Genomic DNA, 24,015 nt, shown 5'->3' with positions numbered 1-24,015 from the left:
TATTTCGAAGAAATTAAAGAAATAATTGTTAAATTGTATAAGATTCTAAAACACGAGGACATTTTATAACTTTTTAATAAGATGGAAGAATATAATATCGTAAAGATTTTATAAGTAATTTATCATTATAATGCATCATATACTCATAATGTATGTTATAACAGTTGTATAGTTTGGTAAATCAATAAAAAGTTGTAGTACAAATACGGCTCCCTTTTCAAGAGTGATTCATTAAAGGAGGTGATAATTGTATCATTCCAAGTGATTAATTTACCATACATATATAAGCAACAGTGACTTGTACAGTATGATAAAAAACTTGTATCCTTAGGCTAGATGGAGCACAGTGGGGGAGGAGCAGGTACCGGACCGGTATCGGTTGGCACACCGCGCCGACCCCCCGGTACCGGTGGGGTGGGGAGAGAACTGGGGAGCACCGTGCCGGTTCTTGTGCCTATTGTTTTCGACCGTTACCAACATTAAAAAATAAATAAATAAATAAAAAGCTAGCGGGTCCCACCCCCAACGGATTTCCTTCTCTTTTCTTTCTTCTTTCTCTTTTCTTCTTTCTCTTTTTATCCTCTGCTCTCGTTCTGTTTCTTTTTTTTTTCTTTCAAACATAAAACACACAAATCACACACACATATATCATATATACAAATATATTTTATCAAACAACAATCATGAACCTTTTCTTCAATAATCTTATATTTTTTGACAATCACGGCCCAACACCCCCAAATTTCCAATCGGACTCGAGTTCATCCCACGAGACGGAACGATATATTAATCTTTTCGCAATGGCACATTATGCGATTGAACAAGATGTCCGTGATACTGCCTCCTCTTCAAGAAAGTATACAAACAGAGACAATTGTGTCGAGACGCACGACCGTCTTGTTCGAGATTACTTTGCCGAGGAACCGAAATTTGATGAGAATTTTTTTAGAACACGGTTTCGGATGAGTAGACGATTGTTTGTGAAGATAGCTTCAGATTTGGAAATCAATTTTGAATATTTTCAACGGAGGGTCGACGGTCGTGGGAAAATGGGGTTCTCGGCTTTACAGAGGTGCACATCTGCCGTTCGCCCGTTAGCATACGGTAGTAATCCCGACAGTTTAGATGATTACTTAAATATGTCAGAAAGATCGTCGTGTGTCACCCTTAATGCTTTTTGTGATAGAGTCATTAGATTATACCGACATGAATATTTGCGTAGGCCAACGCGTAATGATACGCAACGCATTTTGGATCATCATGCGTTTTATCATGGTTTCCCCGGCATGTTAGGTATATATTTACTTATATACGGTTATGTGTATATATATATGTATATGTATTACGTAGTTTAATAATTTCGATTTAATAATGTGTATATATATATATATATATTACGTAGTTTAATAATTTCGGTTTAATAATATATATATATATATTACGTGGGGAGTCTTGATTGTACATACTGGGCTTGGGATAATTGTCCAACGGCTTGGCATGGCCAGTACACGCGAGGTGATCATAATGGGCCGACGATATCGCTTGAAGCAGTGGCGTCACAGGATTGTTGGATTTGGCACGCATACTTAGGTATTGCCGGTTCAAACAACGACCTTAATGTGTTGAACCAATCTCCTTTGTTCAATGCCTTTGAAGACGGCACAGCCCCACTGGTTTCTTTCACTGTAAATGGAACCGAATATAAGTACCCGTATTTTCTCGTGGATGAGATCTATCCAAGATATGCGATGTTTGTGAAAACGATTTCTCATCCAACCGGTGAGAAAAGGATTCGATTTGCTAAGGCACAGCAGGCCGCAAGGAAGGATATGGAGCGAGCTTTTGGTATTATAAAAAAAAATGAAAAATACTTAGAGAACCGGCACGACAAATGGAAGAAACCCCCATCCGTAAGATCATGTATGTGTGTTGTATTCTTCACAACATGATTTTAAAAGACGAGGACCACGCAATAAATTTTGATTATATTCTAGATCCCCCGGTTGCGCCACAGCCATCGAATGGTCGACTGGCAGAGATACAGAACCCAAACGTTCACAAAGATCTTCGGATGGATCTCATTGACCATACACTTTTTAGCCATCAACTTAAGGAGGTTTTTTCAAAAATTTAAAAAAGGTTACAAAAAGTATCTATATTATATTTAATTTTCTAAAGTGACAATTGTTACTCAAATCAATAGTTCTAATTGTTATCAAAAAAATATGAAAACAATCATAATTGTTATCTATTTATGGGTCCGCATCACTATCAAATACATACTTGAATGTCAAGTACATGATCAAAAGTATGTTTATATTCTATTTCTTAATTATCTTTCATAATAATATCACATTATAACTACAAGTAGATTTAAAAAATTCTATAATAGATAATATATTGTATCATGTGTCTTGGGGAATGACTATGACAAACAATTCCTTCAATATGTCTTAGCTAATAATGACAATGACGAGCATGTGATTATTGTACTACAACTTACAAAGTATAACACTTATAACCGTATATCTTCAAAATTATAATCTGTTATGAATTAAATGTGTGAAGATCTAATATTGATAATATCGTAAACCTCGTGTCCAGTGTTGGACACGGGTCTAAAATCTAGTTAGTATTATTTTATTATCATTATTATCATATATTTACTAAACTCAGCTAATTAACTACCATGGCTAATTACATAAAGACACTTGAAAATTCTTTATCAAGTATATATATCATTTAATTAATTTGTTTAATTAGCGCGATATATATTATGATCGATCATCATGCGTCCGACCAAGTAACTTTGGTTTCACCCCATTGGTTTTAAGCACCCGGAGGGCCTTCCAAACGGCTTTAGGTGCATCCACAATGTTATTTGGGCATCCTCTGGCCGAGTCACACTCGTCAACAACCTTAGCGCTTTTACGTGTCTATCCTTGTAATATATATTGATAAACTTTGAGCACCTTATTCTTCCATGATTGTACCATCTAGTGGACACACTCGGAGTGTCCTCAGCTCCACCGCTGCCACCCTTCTCAAAGCTGTTAATTGTCATCGTTGCTTTTAGGTGGCCAGAGGGATCAGCATATATAGATGGATGATATGAACAAGGTAAAATAAAGCAAGGAAAGCAGAACGGAGAAGATTAGAGCATGCTGCTTCATTTTATCTTTCAAACTTTTGTAAGTTGTCAATGGTATTAATTTGGTATACAATATTGAAGTTGAAGGGTATTCAATATATAGTCACTATATATGATCCTTGTCTTTTGCTAGAATGGTTATATTTCTTAAGGTAAGTTACAATGTCAACCTAACAACGTGATTGGAGTTTTGTGAATGTTTTGTTTGTATCGTCCAAATATATACTCGTATGATATTATATTGTTTATTTTAAATAGTAAAAGAAAAATACTAATAAATTAAAACCCGAAGTGGATCAAGTGGTTTGGGAGAGTGGTCAACCGGTTCGATCCCTATGTACCAAAAGGCTAGCTAGAGGTTTTTTCACCTTCAAGTAACACCCGTAAATAATATTTCTACCTTGTCACAAATGCTAACAAACGAGAGAAAACCTTAATTAGGGTCGATCAAAAAAGCAAAAATATTTAATAGAATATATACTCGATCTTTTTTATCAATTTTAAATTCCTACTGTTAAAGTTGAAAAAAAGAAATGGAGACGTTAAACTCAGTTCAATTGGGACACAAAGTAGCAGGCTAGCGTACGTACTGGAGCCCAAAACAGAAACAGAGGGGACCTGCTCGAAATATTGAACAAACTCTCGTAGAAATCTTTTGAAATTTATAAAGTTAATTACAAAGATTGTCGCTGTTCTTTGTCTAAAGTTAGAGGTTTCATACCTACCTTTTGTAAATTACAATTCTAATTGTGGAGTACCATCAACAGTTTTGGTCCAAAATTCAACAAAAAAAATTTTCTCCCAAAAAGTCAACCATTTTAGTCAAAAGGTCAACGGTTTTGGGTCGTGAAAGATAACATTAAGTAAAATTCTAGACTTTTAGATTAGAATTGACAAGATGATCGAACAAATTAGGTAACAGGTTGAAACGGGTCTGATGCAACTTCTAGCTACCCATAATAAGACGCATGCATTTGACCCATTCCCTTTCATAGTTACAAAATTTTTTGGTTTCTTGAGATTAAAGATAACCCAATATATATATAGAACCTCAACTGTACGTCAGTGATCGATTGTTTGCATCTTCAGCTTTGAGTTATTTTCAAGTTCAGAAACAACCAAATCCAGCTCATCCGGGTGTATGTCTTTTGATGTTCTATCTAATTGAAAATTATTATACTACTGTATATATATATATATATAAAGGGAAGATAGATTAAGGAGCGTGTTAGCCCTGAAAATTAAAGGAGAAGATCGAGAACAAGTTTTGTCGGTTATTCATTATATAAAAACTTGCAAAGGAAATTCCCTCGGTCCATGGAGGAAATTACACTGATTAGCTAGCGGAGAGAATTGTACGTGCTGCTTAATTATTCTTTAGTTACTTAATTACTTTATTCAGACAGTACGTACGTATAACAACTTCTTCAATTAATTATATTAATTGTGTTATTGGCCGGATAATTATTCAAGCATCTGACCATGTAACTTGGGCTTCACCCCAGTCACTCTTAGGCACCCCAAGGGCCTCCCAAACAGCTTTAGATCCGTCCACTACGTTATTAGGACACGGCGGTTGGAACCCATGATCCGAGTCACACCCCTTGGTGGAGTCACATTCGTCCACCACCTTTGCCTTTACGCTCTTACCCTTGTAGTGTACGTTCACATACTTGAGACACCTGCTCCCTTTATTGTACCACCCTGTGGACAGCGCCACAACCGGCGTCTCGTTTGAGTGGTACTTGTTATCACACTCGGATGGGGCCCCACCGTCCCCGCCCTTCTCAAAGTCGTTGATCGTCATAGTCGCCTTTGTCTGCTTTGTGACCGGAGGGGAACATGTGTATGTGGTGTAAAACTTGCCGTCTCTGCAACAATCGGGATCGTTGATACATTTTCCCGGAGGCGGTTTTTTTCCTTTCAGCTTCCCACTCGGGCTGCAAGATTGGGCTCCAGATACGACCAAGCTCGCAACAAACACGGAAAACAGAACCAGCTGGAAACCAGATAACTGCTTCATATTTAATTTTTTATTTTCTTTTTACGTACGCGCGTACCTTAATTAATTATGAAAGGCTAAATATATTAATTAATAAATGGGCCGGTGTGAAGACTTTGCATCAAAGAAAGGCTAAATATATACTGTACTAGAGCATTGGGCTATTTTTGTCTTGTGGTTGAATGCATGCATGCAGGTTAAACTTTAATGGAAAGGTTGGTTGAAATTACAATGCTCTGGTCTAATTACATTTGGATTTTTGTGATTGTTTGTTAATTTCTAGTAAAATCCATATTAGACCGTATTAATTAGTATGTATTTGTTTACTAAAACACACATGGGTTGATTCACGAATATTTATATATGTTGGCCGTAATGTGTAGTGTGTTAATACCTTATTGGTTATCATCTTCAATTAATTAATTACTCGTATATTAAAGTTAATTTGTATATATCATCAGATGAAGGAACAAATTAAAGGTCAGTATCAGTGATCAGACAAGATATTTCAATTCAAGAGATCAAAAGTTAGGTTCGATTCTGGATCTTATCTATGTGTCTCTGAATCCACTATCACTATGTATAATATATTTTATGGGTTTTGGTATAACGTGTTATTAACATATCTAAAATACTTGTATTTTTAGTATAAATTTTAACAGTATAATTTTTTTATTCATACAAACAATAGTCTTTAATTAGTGTTGTAGACTTGTAGTTTATATTTTTTTAAATTTTAATTATCATTTCAATGAGAAAATTAATTATACGACTACATATAATATTTGAATATTGTACATCCTTCACTGATAACCTGAGAGGTTGGACATTCGGACTTTTGTCCAAGAGGACGTACGGGTTCGATACTATCGACCCGCGATTATCCGCTAAGATTTTGTCCTGACTTTCATGGGAAGAGGGGATCGGGTAGGTCCACGGTATTTAGTCCGGATACCCGTGATCCGGTCCTTACTGTTTTAAAAAAATAAAATAAAATAATAGTTAAATATTTTGTTTTTATTATATTGAAATAATATTTTTGGTTAAACAAATGATATGATGATACTCTTATTTAACATTCATTCTTAAAATAAGAAGTTACAGGTGACAATGTAAATCTAGATTGATTTCAATATTTGTAAATAACATTTCTATTTTGTTATCTCGTGAAGTAAACTCTCTTGTTAGTCTATAAAAGTAACCGCAGTATTTCACACATTAACCTTGTAGACACATGTCCTTAAATATGTTTTTGGGAGTGAAATTTCCGTTCATGTTATAAAGTCTTGAAGGTTATATGAGTAATTTTCTCTCTTAAATGATTGTAAGCTTCTCTAAAACGTTAGTGAGAAAAGCGTTTCAAATATGAGTTTTTTTCTAAGCTTAAAAAGTTCAAGTACGTTCTCACAACTAAACAAAGATTTTATAATAGAAAGTTTTTTCCTAGAAACTTAAGGGCGCGTTTAGTTGGATAAGATGTTTTTAAGTTTTTCATTTCTAGTTTTCTAGAAAATGAAAAGGTTTTTCATTTCTAAAAACCCTTGAAAATTTTGAAAACGCGTTCAAAATAAAAGATGGAGTTTTCATTTTTCCCATTTTAGAAAACTAGAAAACATGTTCAAATTCACTTGTTTTCTAATTTTAGGTTTATAAAAGGTTTAGAAAATAGAAAGGTGAAAACAAAAACTGAAAAAACCAGTTTTTTAATTTTAGTGCAAAAGTTGAAAAAGAGAATTTTCATTTTTCAAGGAAAACTTTTCTAAAAAATTACAATTTGAACCCGTTTCCTATTTTTCATGTTTTCTTGAAAAATGAAAATGAAAAATAAAAAAGTTTTTTTAAACTAAACGCATCCAATCTCCTAAAAGTTTTTTACCAAACAAACTCATCACGTCGGAGTTGAGGATCTAACTCAACGCCGTTATACAACAACTATTTGAACAAACTGGAAGCATTGGAATGAAGACAATCTATCTCCCCTTTCCAAAACATTAATGCCTTAATGGTCATGTTGTCACATGAGTCATGACCAAGGTGATGTGCCACGTCATGGTAAGATACATGTCATAATTTTCTGAAAATTAGATCAAATAGGAAAGAAATAGTCAGATTGAAATTTTATGTATTAAAATAATAAGTTTTTAAATTATACGAGTATGTAATAGTAGAATAATAAAAAAAAATATAAATAAATTAAATCTTTTAAATTATCTAAAAATATTAACATAATTCTTCAATTTAATAATAATTGTCTAAAAATAGTAACATAACAAATAAACCTTTTGTTAAATACCCTTTTCGTCCCCTTTTAATTATCCTATTTTGACTGGTCAAGTCTTTTCTTTCTTTTGACTTTGACTGTAAATATCTTTGTTTGTGTTATATATTAGTTGATGAAAGTTATATCAATGAAGAATATGTTTTAAACTCAATCAATTTATATATGTTATATCAAGTGTTACATATAACACAAACAAAAATATTTAAGGTCAAAATTGAAAGAAAAAGACTAAACTAAATTACTTAATATGGGACGGAGGGAGTAAAAGAAATATTTGACTTTATGTTCATCCGATTCAGCCGGTTCTTAATTAGAGTTGACTGATTTTATTCAAAGTATAAACTGATAGCTACTGATACACGATCCGATTATGGGAAATCAACTGTATCGGCCGATTTTCACAACCATATTTTGAAGTTCGAAGACTCAAGAACACCAATGGATTTACTTGTTTCCTATCATTAGTTTTTTTTTTCCCGCCGTCATTCTTAATTACATAAAGAACCCCGGCCAAACACAGATAATTAAGGCATTTTTTATGAGACAATGTCCAAACTTCAGTTTGTAAAGTAAAATGTACTTCCTCCATCCTATTTTAATTGTCACGTTGACCAACTTTGACCGTAAATAACTTTTTTTGTTTCATGTAATATTTGGTATAAAATATATGAATGGATTGGCAGGGTTTTTAATGTACTTTTCGTCCATATAAGTTTCATCAACTAACATATAGTACAAACAAAGTTATTTACGATCAAAGTTGGTCAACGTGACAATTAAAATGGGACGGAGGGAGTAATAGATACGTTAGACTCAAAACATATTATTTAAGTGAAGAGTCAAGAAGCTAGCGATCAAATTCAAATATGCAATACATCATTATATTTCATTGTGAATATTACATTTTTAATTTTAAGATAACACGATACTAATTAAAAGTAGGTCCCCGAACTTATTGAGATAACGAGACAGAAATAAAACCTATCATACATGCATGCATGAAGGACATTTGCGTGGAATTAGATCAGATATCGAATCATCATATATTTATTGTTGATAATTATTTATTATTGAAACTCAAAAGAGACTTTAATGATCGATCGATATGCATGATTGATTGTACTTAAGCATCTGACCAGTCAACTCCTGTCCAACCCCATTGGCTTTTGGGGACTTGAAGGGCATTCCAAACGGCTTTCGATGCATCCACAATATCGTCTTTACACCCTCTGCTGGAGTCACACTCGTCGACCACCATTGCCTGCACACTCCTGCCTTGATAGTTTATATTGATGTTCTTGAAACACCTTTTCCCGTTTGCGTACCATTGAGAGGACAATGCCACAATGGGGGTGTCATCCGAGTGGTACTTTCCGTCGCACTCGGATGGCCCTCCGCCACTCCCACCCTTCTCAAAGCTGTTGATCGTCATAGTCGCGTGCGTATTACTAGTAGAGTAAGCATGTATGGAGAAGCATGTAGATAAAACGAAGGAAACTAGAACAATGATAGAGATAAGAGTAGTAGATTGCTTCATATTAATTTTTTACGTACGTTGATATATATGTATATATAGATCGAATGTTGATCGATTGATGTATTATTTAGTGAGTAGAAAGTTTGGGTGTAGGTGAATATATAGAGTTTGTGATTTTTGTCTTGTGCGTGAATATAATGGTTATATCTCTTAAGGTAGGTTGGAGGTTAAAATTACAATGTTGATGTATAGTACGAGTAACATTTACTAGTTTCTTGAATATTTTTTATTGTTAAAGGATGCGAAGCTCAATAAAAATAAAACTAAAGTTAGAAACGGGGATCTATTTCGTATGATAGCTACATTTTTCTTATATATTATTTTGGGATTATGGCACCGTAGTGTAACCAACTATGACCAAAAGGTTATGTAATGTAACCAACTACTTGACTAGCTATATAGTGTAACCACCTTTATTTTTTTGGTTATGTCATGTAAGTTATCTGCTATTGCAAGTTTCCATCCGGTTAAGCCAAAAATAAAGTTAGGAAAAATGGCACCGGAATGTAACCAACTATAACCAAAAGGTTATGTAATGTAACCAACTACTCAACTAGATATGTAGTGTAACCACCTTTGTAATTCCACTAACAAAAATAAAACTATTCATTTCTTTTGCTTCTTTTAAATTCTTCATTTCATCACACGGACTATGCAACACAACCTAAAATGAGAATCTAAACCCAAATATATTAACTCATCTGATTTATCATATTATCAATCAATATATCATCTTCTATTTATCACTATATATCTATATCTATATAAATTTCTCCTTCGCCGTCGTAGACAAATGGTTTCACCACGCCGATTCATTCTATAATATTAATCACCACACTATACCATGATCAAATATCTCAATGGGTTTTGCTTTATTTGATTCCACAACTATAGTCAAAGATCCGAATGGCAATGGCTCAACGAATGATGCAAAAGCTCAAAAAAGTCCGATCATGTCCACGGAATCCGCTGATGTTGTTCAGTGTTGCCGGAATCTGTTGCTGGTTGGTGGGATCTGCTACTGCTACTGTTGCCGAAATCTATTGCTATTTGTAACACCCCAATTATTTTAAGGTAAAAGAAATTAACCCCTTTTATAGTTTTGACATTTAATTAATTTCCTAGTATTTTGTTTTTAGTTATGGGGTTAATTTAGTTGGAACTTTAGCGGATAGCGGGTAAAATACCCACAAAAAGGTGGGATGGGTCGTGGCATCCCCTGAATGTGCCAGCCATCCATATGACTTATGAGTCATATTCCACTTCTCTTCATCTCTACTTCTGCATGTAATTCCACCCCTTTCCCTCAAAATCAAAAGCTTAATTCTCTCTAATTCAAAAGGGGAAATCATCATACTAAACATCACCATCATATAATCTTCATTCAAGAAATTGAAAAGCTAGGGTTGTGGGTTTTGAGTAGTGGTGGCCGAAAATTTCGATGAAGAGGGGGAAAGGAGGATTTTCAATTTAAGTCTTGAATTAGCTCATTTAATCTTGAGGTATTGAATTCCCTAAATTTAGTTTTTATCTTTCTTGTGAAATTAGGGTTCATGGATGAACCAATTTGGGGGTTTTGCTAGAAATTGAATTATGGTTAATTTTTCCCAATTCCTTAGTTAACCTAGTTGTCATTAAGTTATATAATGTGTTTGATTATGAAATTGATAAGCTCTTGTGATAAATTGAAGTTATGAGAAAAGATGAACCTTTTTGCTAGTTATTGAAAAGATGATGAAAATGATAGAATGAGCTACCTAGTGTTATTATAAGAATAAGAGTAACTCAATGACAAATGGGTTGGGTTTTGGGTTTAGAAAAGGCTAGTAAGTGTGTATGACTAGGTTAAGCTAGTCAAATTGTGAATAAAAGCTTATGCATTTTATGATATGATCATAGGTTGAGCTTGTTGAGCATTATTGTTTAGCTTTGTTGTCTTTGTTGCGGAGGAGGTGAGTATATTTGCATACCTTTATGTTCACGTTGGGTCAATTACCATGAGATGTGAATGTTCCAAACATGGTAATTGATTTGGCATGAAGCCCATGTGGGGCATTGTTTATGAGGCCTAAGAACCTCCGGGGCCCAAGAATCCCGATAGTTGATGTGATATGAGGCCTAAGAACCTCCGGGGCCTATGAATCCCGATAGATAAGACTGTTTAGCTTATATGGATCCATATATGTATTGTTTGTGTGCAAGGTGAATATGTAAATGTGACACGACGATGCCATAGGTTACATGTGAAAGTCCTTGTACTATGCCCTCCTTCGTATTCGTAAATGTATGCAAGTATAATCAATAAGCCTTTGCTTATATTTTAGTTGTTTACACTCTTATAGGTAGTTCTGGAAGAAGGAACTAGTGTTCTTGAAGGTATTTAGGTCATCCTTGGATGGATGACAATCTTTTGGTGTAGATACCTAGTTGTCCCTCTCCTTTGGCTCATGGTACATTTTGTTTTGGAGTCATGTTTCGGTAACATTTCTGTAAATGTCCAAGTTGTAAAGTCTTTGAAAAATGGTATTGTTGTTTATGGGCGAAAATGTTGCCAAAACGGGTAAATGACCCGTTTGGGTTGTTCTTGGATTTGTAAAACAAGTTATGTTGTAATTATGTTTGTAATGCGTCTACTTTGCTGTTGGAAACCTTTGAAAAGTGTTTTGAGAAGTTCGCTTTGAAATTTGAAGTTTGCAAGTTGGATCAAGTGTTAAAATGAGTTTTAGGGTTGTTGTCAGGTGGTCCATTGCGGCGCAGTGGGGGTGACTTTGCCCACTGCGACGCAGTGGAATCCCACGGAAACAATGTTGGTTCTTCCCACTGTGGCACAGTGGGAGATGCAACGAACCCACTACGGCGCAGTGAGACATATTCCAGTTCTGGCCGAGGATATCCACTGCGGCGCAGTAGGGAGTCCTCGACCCACTGCGGCGCAGTGGGGTGTAAAAAAAAAAAATCTCTTATGTTTTCGGTTTATCGAGTCTGGTCCTTTCACTATTATTCACTATTGCCGGAATTTGTCGTCAGAATCTGATGTTGTTCTTCACTATCGACAGAATCTAGTGTTGTTCTTCGCTGTTGTCATTCATCATCTACTCGATAAATATCCATCTATTAATCTAACCATTTACACACAAATCTGATTTCTCAATAAAACCCACAAATCTTCAAACTCAAATTGATAGAAAGGAAAGGTCGCTGGTTGTCTGAATCTTCAAAATCAAAACCGCCGGATCGAATCTTCAAAATCAAAACCGGTGGTAATGGTGGCTGAAGGGTGGTGGTTGTGACCGGAGGTGAAAGTGAAAAAAGAAAGAGATAGAGAGAAGAGGTGTATATTCTATATATGTTTATATATAAATAATTAGAATATATATATATATATATATTCTTAATATATGTGACATGTGGCTCTCCTTTTTAAATAAAAAAAGAATAATAATGAAAATAGTAACCGACAACTTGTTTCCCATCCGGTTGCTAATATTACATAACCCAAAAAGCAAAGGTGGTTACACTACATAGGTAGACGAGTAGTTAGTTACATTACATAACTTTTTGGTCATAGTTGGTTACATTCCGTTGCCATTATCCCAATAAAAAAAGAATAAAAATGAAAGTGGTAACCGACAACTTGTTTTCTATCCGGTTGCTTACGTTACATAACCCAAAAAACAAAGGTGGTTACACTACATAGCTAGTCTAGTAGTTGGTTACATTACATAACCTTTTGGTCATAGTTGGTTATATTTTGGTGCCATTACCCCTATTATTTTCAAGTATAAACATATATATGCAGTAGGTCTTGCGAATACATTGAATTAATTCCTTGTTTATTCATAGTACAACTATGAACCAAAATATAAAGATTAGAAATTAATATATGTATCAACCTCAATATTAGCTAGGCCATTAATTAATTAGGGTCATATTTGGATCAATTGGTCGTGGGTGAATCACACGTGAAGTGAAATCTTTTATCAAATTAATTATTGTGTAATCATATATTTTTAATCTTACGTGATGAAATCATATCATAGTGAAACTTGCCACAAAATGAAGAAAACAAAGAACATTAAGTAGTGAAATGATAAACTTCATACTGTTAACGAAATAATTAATTTGTTTGCTAATGCACTGCACAAACGGCAGATATATTCTCCTCTTTTGGACATTTGAGTAACACAATAAGATGGCATCCAACTAAACATTTCTTGATAGCATAAAAAACCATTTCTTTATATTACAATAATAATTGTAATATAATACGTGATAAAAACTACAAGTATGATTTTGGGTATATTATATGTATCTCACATAGCTTTAGTTGTTCTTGTTTTTATTATTGTCCAAATCTTTGTCGGACGCCACTTTTCTACTCTTTTGTTTCTTGTCATTTGATTGGTTTCGTATGGACGGAGGTCAATCGGAGGGGGCTTCTGGTTAACTAATTTTTTGTTAGGTTACTATCTTTAGACAATTATTATCAGGGGAAATGATATGTAACTGTTAAAACAGTACATATAAATATGTACAGCTAAGACGAAAATTTAAAAGATAATTACAGATTTAACCTTCAAGTATTATGAATGTTCTAAAACCGTACGCCCTCTGATAATACCCTTGCAGTATATTAATCCCTTATTATTAAGTATATAATTTTTTGTTATGTTAATAATAATTTTTTGGACGGAGGTCTATTAAGTATATATTGTGTATTTTGTTAATAGTAGCCATCTACCAATCTACCATCTACTGATATATATATAACAAGATCTTAAATTCATTCTTAAATAAATAGGAACCCTTGGATGAATTACAACTTTGAATTAAAACCATTAAATCAAATTTAATTATTTCATCTTTAATAAATGACGATTTTAATACTTTCACTTTATATGATTTGTCAAAACATACCCTTCTTAATTACTATAATATACCATCTATAATATATACCATATATACAATTATTATAATAATGTATTGATCGATTAGGTCCATATTTCATAAAGGACTTAACTTATGGCATTATAGATATTAGATGTTAATTTATTATGGTTTAAATTTAATTTTATTATATTAATTAATAAAAAATTGATCTATATAATAAAAGTTTGATATTTGAATATTAAAAAATCACTATCATTTATTTGCTTTATTGTTAAACAGTGTATTACGTTATTATTTTACATTATTAGAAATAATATCTTATTTTAGTTGAAATGTTTCCTAAATATTTTAATTAGAATATGACAATATTATATGTGTTTCCTATAAAAATTACATTTTTAGATGTTTTATTGTTCTTATATATGTCATGATATTTACTAAAGAAAAAAGATAATAATACAATTCCTTTTAAAAATCTTAATACATTTACACTTAATTTTTTATTTTTTATTTGTTATATTGGAGTTTTTGGTTAAAAATTGTCAATGTGTGATGAAAAACAAAAAAGTATAAAGTAAAGTCAAAATTGATAACAAAAGTCAACTTTATAAAATTAAGAGCTACGATTGGTCGGTAAATTATTAGAGTATCAGTGCTTTAGTATAATAAAAGATGAGGTTTTTTTGTATGTTAACTAAAATCTTTAAGTTAACTAAACAATCCAGTGGCTGTATTGTTAAGTTTTTTATTGAAGGGAAATAAAAGAGGTGGAGAGGAAAAAAATAAAATTACATTCTTAAGTTGTAGATGTCATGGAAAGGAAAAGAGAGAAGATTAGAGAAAAAAGTTCTAAGTTGTATATGCTCCATATTTTTCGGCTCACTTTTGAGATGTTTAAGTAAGATTAGAGAGGATAACTACCACATTAAGAATAATGACATTTTCTAAAAACTAGATATGCCGACATTCCCAACAACTACCACCACATCACCATCATTTTTTCATCAATTTTGCTTCTAAAGTTTGATTTTAATATAGATTGATTCAATTTTATTATTATTATTATTATAGACTTTAATATAGATTTTGTAAAGGACTATCGTGGTGAGTGTTCACTTATTACAAATTTCATGTCAGCATTGGTGTAGTTATGTACATTCATATTAGCAATTTAGCATACTCGTGTAAGGTTTTTTGTTTTTTCGAAAAGCTGGTATATTTATATTTTATTAAAACATAAAAGGGTTATAATAATACTTTATCCATAACCCAACATGAAACTTATTGTATTACGGGTATTATTTTTTTTTTTTTCACATATAATATTGAATCCATAACCTTTTCATTATTGAAGTTATTATTATTGAAGTTATTGGATATATTATTTAAATCATTTAGACGGAGGAACATTAGTATTTTTCAAGTATTAATTAATGTAAATTTATTTTTGATATAACTTTTGTTTTCGTGGGAATAGTTTATAAATGTAGCATTCGATAAAAGTAAAATAGTATTTTTAGAGAAACTAATTAAATGTGATTGAAAAACAACAAATATTGAGGTGGAACTGACATAATAAATTAGATTTTAAATATGTAATATTGATATATAAAAGTAAACTTCATTTGGCTAGTAAAACATTCTGTTTTGAAATGAACAAACGGCAGACATATTCTAATCCAACTAAACACTTCTTTAATAGCGTAAAAAGCCATTTACATAAAATGGAACCACTTTACGTCATATGCTACTTTACAAATTTAACAATATATAGCATCCTTAGTGATAAATCTTTTGTTTTATATATTGACTTCAAAAATACGGGAATAAATCCTCCTAGACTACAGGGATCTGCCATCGAGTTCATCTCGACAAATACCCACGTGATTCTGCAACGATTGTGTTAGCAGTAGCATGAGACGTTGGCTGATGTCGACAATAAAAAATTAAAGAATAATATAGTTATTTTAGAAATTCATAAGTTAATATTGTAAATTAATTTCACTAAGGGCATATTAGATATTCAATACGCTCATAGGTAATCTTAGTTTATTATTTTAAAGATATAAAAGTTGAAATGAAAAAGAAAGTTTATATAGTAGTAAAAATAACTTGATATGTCATTAACTTATAAACTTATTTTGTAAAACTTCATATAGCTTTAAAGCTTATTAAATTATGTAAAAGTTCAATTAAAAAATATTCTCATAACTAGTAACTATTTAACATTATATCAACTTTACATGAACGGAATATAACCATTTTGTTCACATTGTGTAAGCTAGAATATAGTATAACTGTATAAGTAATATATCGAGCGACATTAGAAAATGATGACAAACCCAAAATTTGTCTTTGTAAACCCAAAACAAGGAGTTTTAGCACTATGATATAATACTTTATATTCTTATTAGTATTATTATTATTGTTGTTATTCTTTTAACAATGACTATGCAACAATATAATATGTTGTTTAGAAACTAAACATTATTTAAGTTATTAACATGCGTATGATAGATGTTGCTAGCATAATACCTTATTTCTCCAAATTATATATATATCATATATATGAACACCAAATGTAAATATAAAAGATACAATAACAATGATAACTACTTTTTAGAGAAGAAATTAAAAAGAAAAAGGGTATGGTTATATTTTTAAACGCTAAATTTGGGCTCAGCATATAATAAGAAAACTTATGTCTTCAATCCAATAACAAGATTTGAACTCAAGATTCCTTGGTCTTAAATTTCATCATATACCAATAACCTATTTATCATTAGGTAAATTTCACCATATACCAATTAATCTATTTACCATTTTATTTCCCCCCTCCCAATCGAACAAATAATCAATCAATCTCAATCAACAGGAAGAAACGCAGCGAGAGAGAGAGAGAGAGAATGGTGAGCGCATCGTCGTCATCAGCAATCGTAAACACATACCCATTATCGAGCTACTCTTTTGGTACCAAAGAACCCAAAATGGAAAAAGATACTTCTGTTGCCGATCGTCTTGCTCGTATGAAACTCAAGTATATATATCCCCCTCCCCTCCCTCCCTTTCTCTCTGTATCTATATCTATATATCTATCTATCCATGTGTTTGTGAGTATGTAATTCTGTATTTGTTTGTGGAAAGAAAACCTACAAAGTTTACTTTTTGGAAATCCTGATTCATTTAGGGTTCCTAATTTAAAAAACTTTATTATATTTTCTAGGGTTTCTTTTGGATATGTGTTTTTTCAAGATTATTATCACCTACTAATTTGATTTTACTCAAAGATTTCTTATTGTTTATATCAGATATGTATTAAAAAAAGTTTACATTTTTTCTGACGATTGCAATTCTGTTATCTTCCTCCAAGACCTAAAATCAAGATTTTTTTTTGCTTCGGTTAAGATATCAAAACTTGTTAGTAGGAAGGACTTTTAAGTCATAGCTATCACTATTAGCAAAATACTTGAAAGTTATTGTCGAAATTCTAGCTTGTAAAGAAATTCAGGAACTCTTTAGCTAATGACGTATCTTTTTCTGTCCATATTTGAGTTTTCTCACAATCCTTATTGATGTGTTGCATTGATGATTTGAACTCTCAAAAAATGGGAACCGAGATTATGTTCCAATTCTTGACGAGCTTAGCAAAGATAAATTTGTGTTCTGGGCCGCCTGGCTGGAATTCTGTTTAACGAGATTTGGCATATTATTATTAGAAATGGTTTTTTTGGAACTTAATAAGTGAGTTTTAGTGCATTGATAAGTTCAACATTCAATTTTTTTTTTCTTTCTTTCCAACGTTTTTCTTGTATGTCATCATGATGTCAACTAACATCTTGGGGAATCAGATAGTCAGTCATGTGTTATCATTTTCTTATATATCTGTTGCACTTAAACTGATCAACTGAATGAACTTTTTCTTTATACAGCTACATGAAAGAAGGTATGAGGACCAGTGTCGAAGCAATCTTACTGGTTAGTGTTGATCTCTTCCATTGAGTTAATAAACTGGTCATTTAACTTTTACAATCTTAAGCCCAGCTTGTTAGTGAATATATAGTTGCAACTCTTCTAGCTGTCTAGTTTGTCTCCCCATATCAACCTGTGTAGGTATTTGTAACAACCTGTGTCTAGGTATTTGTAACAACCTGTCCCACATTGTTATGAGATAAGAAGTTTGAGGTCCTTCTAAGTTCTAAGCGCAAAGTTGTGGGCTACTAATATCCTTGTACCATGGTTTTTAGTTGAATCAAAAGGATATCTAAGTAGTTTATTGCTTTCAGCTTTGGGGGCTTTACAGTACCTCAAGCGGTGTTTGGGTTAAGCATATATGCACTTTCTTGGATTATTGGGCTACCAAAATGCGATAAGCTCATTTAGGCTTCTTTATTTTTTTTTGAACGGCACATTTAGACAATTAGTAACAACTAACAAGTACTTATTGGATTTTTAAATGGTAAAAGTTATGTTTTGCAAGCAAAGCTTGAAGATTTAAGGTGGCGTTTAACAAACACAGTAGCTCTTTTCTAATTAACTTATTGTGTTTTAGGAAGTTTTCTATAAGCAAAAACTGTCTTCAAGAGTTCAAGGTGTGATTGAAATATATGCTATAGTTGAGAAAGCTGATAGCTAAAATAAGTGTTTAGATAAACTTATTACATTTTGATTATGTAATTAGCCAATAAGCACCTCTGGTAAGCTAACCCGAGCATTGTGTTTTGAAAGCAAGGAATTTAATTAGCGCTGTGCAATTTGATGTAATATCAGACCATTGAGTTTTCCGTTCCTCTAACTACTGTGGGATTGAGGGTTCAATATACTATATGAGTTTCTTTGTTGGTGGTTAACTTGCAGGGATTGTGTTGTATCTTTGTTGCAAATTAACCACCAGGCTTGTGACAATAGTAATACTAAAGATGAAAAGAAAAAGGAACTATAGCCTAAACTCCGTAAGAATGAATACTACGGGATAAAAATTGCCAAGTAACATGGTCATTGTCACTTTTTCATTTACATGCTGTCATTCTATTTATTTAAAATTGCTTACTCCTATGAGGTTATATGTTTTCTCGGTATTGTTGGAACAAGAAGGTTTGTTTGCTAAATGGCCAAGTTAGGTCATAACACGTCAAGTTTAGAATGTTTTTATCTTCTAACTCCATCACTATGATATGTGATTGATTCAATCTCAAGGTATTATGTAATGATGTTTTTTGTACTCAATTCGTCATTCATCTCTGATGTTTGCTTTCTAATATCTGTTGTTGAAGTTTTGGTATCAAAACGATCAAGAGCAGTAACCAGGCAAACTATTGACAATTGTTTTTTTTGAGTATTGTTTTGAAATGTTTCATTAAATTTCAGGTGCAAGAGCATAATCATCCTCACATTCTTCTTCTGCAAATCGGCAACACATTCTGTAAACTTCCTGGTGGCCGACTGAAACCAGGAGAGAATGGTATTATATTTCACCTAACTAACATCCACCACTATTGCATAAATCCCTTCATCCGATTTTGTGTATGTATATTTTGATCATTGTTATTTTGCAGAAATTGATGGCCTGAAAAGGAAACTGTCAAGCAAACTCGCTGCTAATTCACCTAATATGCAACCAAATTGGCAGGTTAGTTAATCATGCCTACTAAGTGAAATGCATACTTCTCTTTTCCAAACGCATTTATTTAACTTTGCAACCAGAAGTCCAGGATTTTGAAACTCTTCTTTTTCACTTTATAGAATGTATCTTTAGGCTACAATGCTAAACATTATTAGTTTAGCAAGTCTTGACTTTGATCATTTCCATCTCTCTCCAAAATTTGTATATTTGTATAACGATGCTCTCTTTGTCCCGAGTACTTTGAGAGACCGAGGTATCTCAAAAGAATAATTATTTGACTGTTAATAAGAATGGCGGTATAGTGACAGTGGTCCTCATGATGCACAAGATTCCTTTAGTTTAATCATCATTAAAGGTTATCTATATCTTTTAGACAATAATGTGATTCCCGCATTCGATTAATTTTTTTAGTTCACCCGCATATTATTAACTCAGGCTCGTGTATTTTCAGATTGGCGAGTGTGTGGCTGTATGGTGGAGGCCAAACTTTGAAACTATTATGTACCCATATTGCCCTCCCCATATCTCAAAACCGAAGGTCAAGGATCCTTGAATCACAGCATTCCTTATCATTTCTATTTCTTATACTTTCGGTCATGGTCTAGATGACTAGTAATGTTCAGCATCTCTTTCTCTTATGACCATGGTTTAAACGTGTTGTCATATGGTCTCACTTGACATTTTTATGCTATTCAGGAATGCAAGAAACTCTATGTTGTACACTTGTCAGAAAGGGAGTATTTTGCCGTGCCCAAAAATCTGAAACTTCTTGCTGTTCCATTGTTTGAGCTTTACGATAATGTTCAGGTATGTAAATTTCCCATTTCCTTTATATATATGTTTTACTCCTTTTTGGTGATGTTTTTAGATGCATGGGCCAATAAACGAAGTACTTGATATGGTTGATTTTTTGGTTCCATCCAAATACCAACAAGTATAATTTGTGGGTTCTCCCTGAAAACTGCTTGTTTTTTTTATAAGCTACATACGTAAAGTTGCTTGTTTGCCCATTGTCATATGCTGGTTGTTATTCGTATGGTCGTATGCTTCTTAGTTTGTCACTTTGGAAGGATATAATACTAATAGACATATGCCTAATAGGGGAATCTTTTCTATAAGTTATGTGTTTGTTCTACTGATGTAAATTGCATGTGGTGGAGTGAATACATCACAATAAGTAATAACTTTTCAAAATTGCTGTTTTCCTTCAATCCAGATTTCCGAACCATCTTTGCCAATCTTAACATAAAGAGCAACTCACTGTACACTCCAAAGCCTAACAATGATTATTCTGTGGGCTGGAAGAAATGTTTTGTAAGACCATTCGTAACCGTTAACCTCTTTCACCTACACGTTTTTCTGCCACATCAATATCACCTTCTCACATATATCACCTTCTCTTTCCCCCTTGACCATTCACCTACCGTTTGGACCCATCTTTATTTAATTAAAAATACAATACATTTAACTAAAAATAAGATATTTTATTAATATATAAAATATAATTATTTTAGAATGGTCTAACAATGTTTAAACTAAATGGGTCAACGATATATAAACTTCATTAACATTTAAACTAAAAAACTAACATAATTCATCTCTTAAATGGGTCAAAATTAAGTTTCAATTCAAATGGCTGTTAGTGTACTGCCTTCTTGATTAATTGAAAATAAAAATAGATTACACCGTGTGTTAGTATAGTTTTAGTGTTTTACAACTATAAAGTGTAATACTCCATCTATATATATGAAGTTTATAATTTATATACACCGCAATGATAGTCCAACTCTATGCTCACATGTAAAAAAGAACAAAACAATGGTACATAGTTTTAGTCGGTGATAATGTTCATCGAGTCCCATTTCACCTACGTATTTGACCCACTAAGCTTAAGGCTTTCACCATCTATTCACTTGCCATCTCATCCCAATTCACCTTTCTTTCACCCAAGCTTTACAAATGGTCTAATAGAAGATTTTTCTCTCTATCTAATTTTTACACAACAATTATTTGGTGTTCATTATTGGGTCTTATATCATACTCTCTCCTTTCCAAGAAAATGGTGTGCTATGACTTTTAAAAATAAAAAAAATCTTAAGTTTAAACTACATCAAATCTGATTTATTAAAAATGTATCAGGAAGAGAAGAAATACTTTGAAACACTAATTTGTACTTCCTATATAAACCATTTACTCAAAAGTCAAAACACCACTTCAGGATTAAAGAGATCCAATAGAAATGTGAGTATGTGACACATTACCCTCTTTTCTCCACCCAATGTAAACGCTATGTATCAAACCGTCCTGCAACCCCCACCTAACACCATCCTTGCTGCCACATGACACTGTTGGGAAAAAATTAATAAGTTACGAGAAATATCTCACTACCGTCACATTGCGAGGGTGCTATTGTTAGTACCGCAATGGAAAAGTAGTGGTGCTTGCAATTGTAATCTTCAAGGGTTTATGCTAAATTTGTGTTTTGATGATTGTCAAAGTGGTCTTCCTGTGTATTTGATTCATTAAAGTTTAAAAGTGTTAAGGACTTTACAAAATTCATCATAAAGAAAACCTTGCAGATCCACCCACCTAACTCAAAACTGTAAGTTGATTTGGGACGATTATAGCTAAACGCTTAACATAACTCAAAATTTGTAGAAAAGTAAATTATTCACTCTATATAACATAAGGAAAGGACTTTGCTTATTTCTCATATGCGTGGGTTACATCTTTCTGGCTTTCCGCTTGATGTTTCAACATCTTTTATTTGCAGAGATATGGACCAGTAATTTCAACTATACCGCAGCAGCTTTCAAGATTTCAGTTCAACATGATCCATGCATAAGTTTGTATCAGATTAATGGTGTTTCCTTCCAGGAGCTTTAAATTCTATTAGTATTCAGAAGTTATCGTTATTTTACGAACTTGATCCAGATATCATGACCATTACTTTTATCTATGAGGGGTAGAGAGAGACCATAGACACTATTGACTTGTATGTTATGCTATGTTGCGTTCTGCTTGGAAATTTCTGTTTGTTTGTAACTCCTATCTGGATAGGAATAGTTCAGGCAGGCCCTTCTTTGTACAAGGGATTTGCAGTTGATGTACTTTGTCTTAAGTGTCATTTTTATCTGAGAGAAAGGCTTCCTCATGTTTTTAATTTCTTTTTGACTACTGGTTAACACCCAGGTTGATAAGTGTTATTATGTATATCTAAAGTGGTAATCTAGTTATAAAATGTTGGCTGCTTCTTGATTTATGGACATATTGAATCCTGTAAATTGTCTGCGTTGTTATACATGGTCGACACCCTTGTCTATATACTCTTATCTCAGATATAAAAGAGTTGAAGCTCTCTGTAACATCCCGAACTTTTTAATTAACGGTTGGCTTGAGTCGTTAAGTCAACACAATGTGTTCGTTAAGTCTCTAGGGGATTTAATGCTTGGATATGTTTAATATGGTTTAAATGCAAGGATCTAATGCCTTAATGGTTGATGTGAATAAGTGTTTAAAGGTAAAGTTTAATGCCTTTAGAGGTGTTTAAAGTGTTTAATGAGTTGTAAGTATTCCCAAGGGGAGTTTTGAGCTAAATATGAGCTCTATAGAAGTTCAGGGATGAGTTTTGACATAGGAGGAAACCTAAAAACGGGATTAAGAGTTTTGTATCAGTTTATTTGCCCCTAATATCAGAAAATTAATCCTCTCTAAGAATCCTAAACCGCCCCTTTTCTCCTAGAGTGATTCTCGTGCGATTTCTTGTGTTTTTGGGTGGATTTATGATCAATCGATGCACGTATTCGATCCGTTTATCATCCTCCAAGGTATAGATCGAATTCCTTACAGAATATTAGTCATATTCATCCATATAGTTTGTCCATACCTGGATTTGTTGAGTATTGATTGATAGGAAACGTTTTTGTTGTTAGATTTGAAGATTTCGGGTCATTCGGTGATTGCTATTGCAATCAATTGGTATCTAGAGATTACTTACAGGTATGAAATCATTGTTAATGTTATTTTAATGTTCAAATATGACCAACATAGGGTTCACACCTGGTCTTGAGGCTTGAGTTGGATTCGATTGCGTTTGTGAGCCGATTTAGGTCAAATTGGGTGTCAAATCAATTATATAATGTGTTTAATGAATCCATATACGATTTCATAGTGTCAAATGATTCATATTTTGGTATATATGAACTGTAGAGGTCGTGGGTATCAGCCATGTATGTTTGATGTTCAAAATTGCTTTCAAAACGATAAGGATTTCAGGGCCTGATTCTGTTGTCATATTGCAAAAATCGTATCTCCTTTACAATAATGAGTTAGGAAATGAATCTTATATTTTTGAAAAGTCCTTTGAGTCTCCTACATTTGTTAAGAACTGAGTTTTCTACCATTTGGTCGTCTTGTATGCCAAAAGTAGTCTACAAAACTGAATATAGTCAAAAGACGAAAGTAGTCTACAGAATACGAAAGTAGTCTACAGAATATGAAAGTAGTCTACAAAAAGAGTCAAGTAGTCTACAAG

General features: G+C 32.8%; 4 protein-coding genes across 4 annotated transcripts; 2 read left to right on the top strand and 2 right to left on the bottom strand.

Annotated features, from left to right (window-relative positions):
• Positions 1 to 800: 800 nt before the first annotated feature.
• Positions 801 to 2,085, top strand: LOC122601919. Its single transcript, XM_043774651.1, has 3 exons — positions 801 to 1,293; positions 1,591 to 1,845; positions 2,015 to 2,085. The coding sequence occupies exons 1-3, from the start codon at positions 801 to 803 to the stop codon at positions 2,083 to 2,085; spliced, it is 819 nt and encodes a 272-aa protein (XP_043630586.1).
• A 2,534-nt stretch (positions 2,086 to 4,619) lies between these two features.
• LOC122602099 (putative ripening-related protein 1) lies at positions 4,620 to 5,174 on the bottom strand. The gene has a single exon (XM_043774828.1). The coding sequence runs from the start codon at positions 5,172 to 5,174 to the stop codon at positions 4,620 to 4,622; it is 555 nt and encodes a 184-aa protein (XP_043630763.1).
• Positions 5,175 to 8,557: 3,383 nt separating this feature from the next.
• On the bottom strand, positions 8,558 to 8,971 carry LOC122602100 (putative ripening-related protein 2). Its single transcript, XM_043774829.1, has one exon. It carries the CDS (start codon positions 8,969 to 8,971, stop codon positions 8,558 to 8,560), a length of 414 nt encoding a protein of 137 aa, XP_043630764.1.
• Positions 8,972 to 16,648: 7,677 nt separating this feature from the next.
• LOC122599875 (pre-mRNA cleavage factor Im 25 kDa subunit 2) lies at positions 16,649 to 22,644 on the top strand. The gene is made up of 7 exons (XM_043772476.1): positions 16,649 to 16,898; positions 17,791 to 17,836; positions 19,226 to 19,319; positions 19,414 to 19,487; positions 19,933 to 20,019; positions 20,178 to 20,288; positions 22,255 to 22,644. The coding sequence occupies exons 1-7, from the start codon at positions 16,768 to 16,770 to the stop codon at positions 22,324 to 22,326; spliced, it is 615 nt and encodes a 204-aa protein (XP_043628411.1). The 5' UTR covers positions 16,649 to 16,767; the 3' UTR covers positions 22,327 to 22,644.
• Positions 22,645 to 24,015: the final 1,371 nt, after the last annotated feature.

Source organism: Erigeron canadensis, chromosome 5 (genome assembly GCF_010389155.1).
Source record: "Erigeron canadensis isolate Cc75 chromosome 5, C_canadensis_v1, whole genome shotgun sequence".
NCBI classification, from domain to species: Eukaryota; Viridiplantae; Streptophyta; class Magnoliopsida; order Asterales; family Asteraceae; genus Erigeron; species Erigeron canadensis.
Note: the sequence above shows the minus strand (reverse complement) of the source record. Positions and strands in the feature narration are given on the sequence as shown.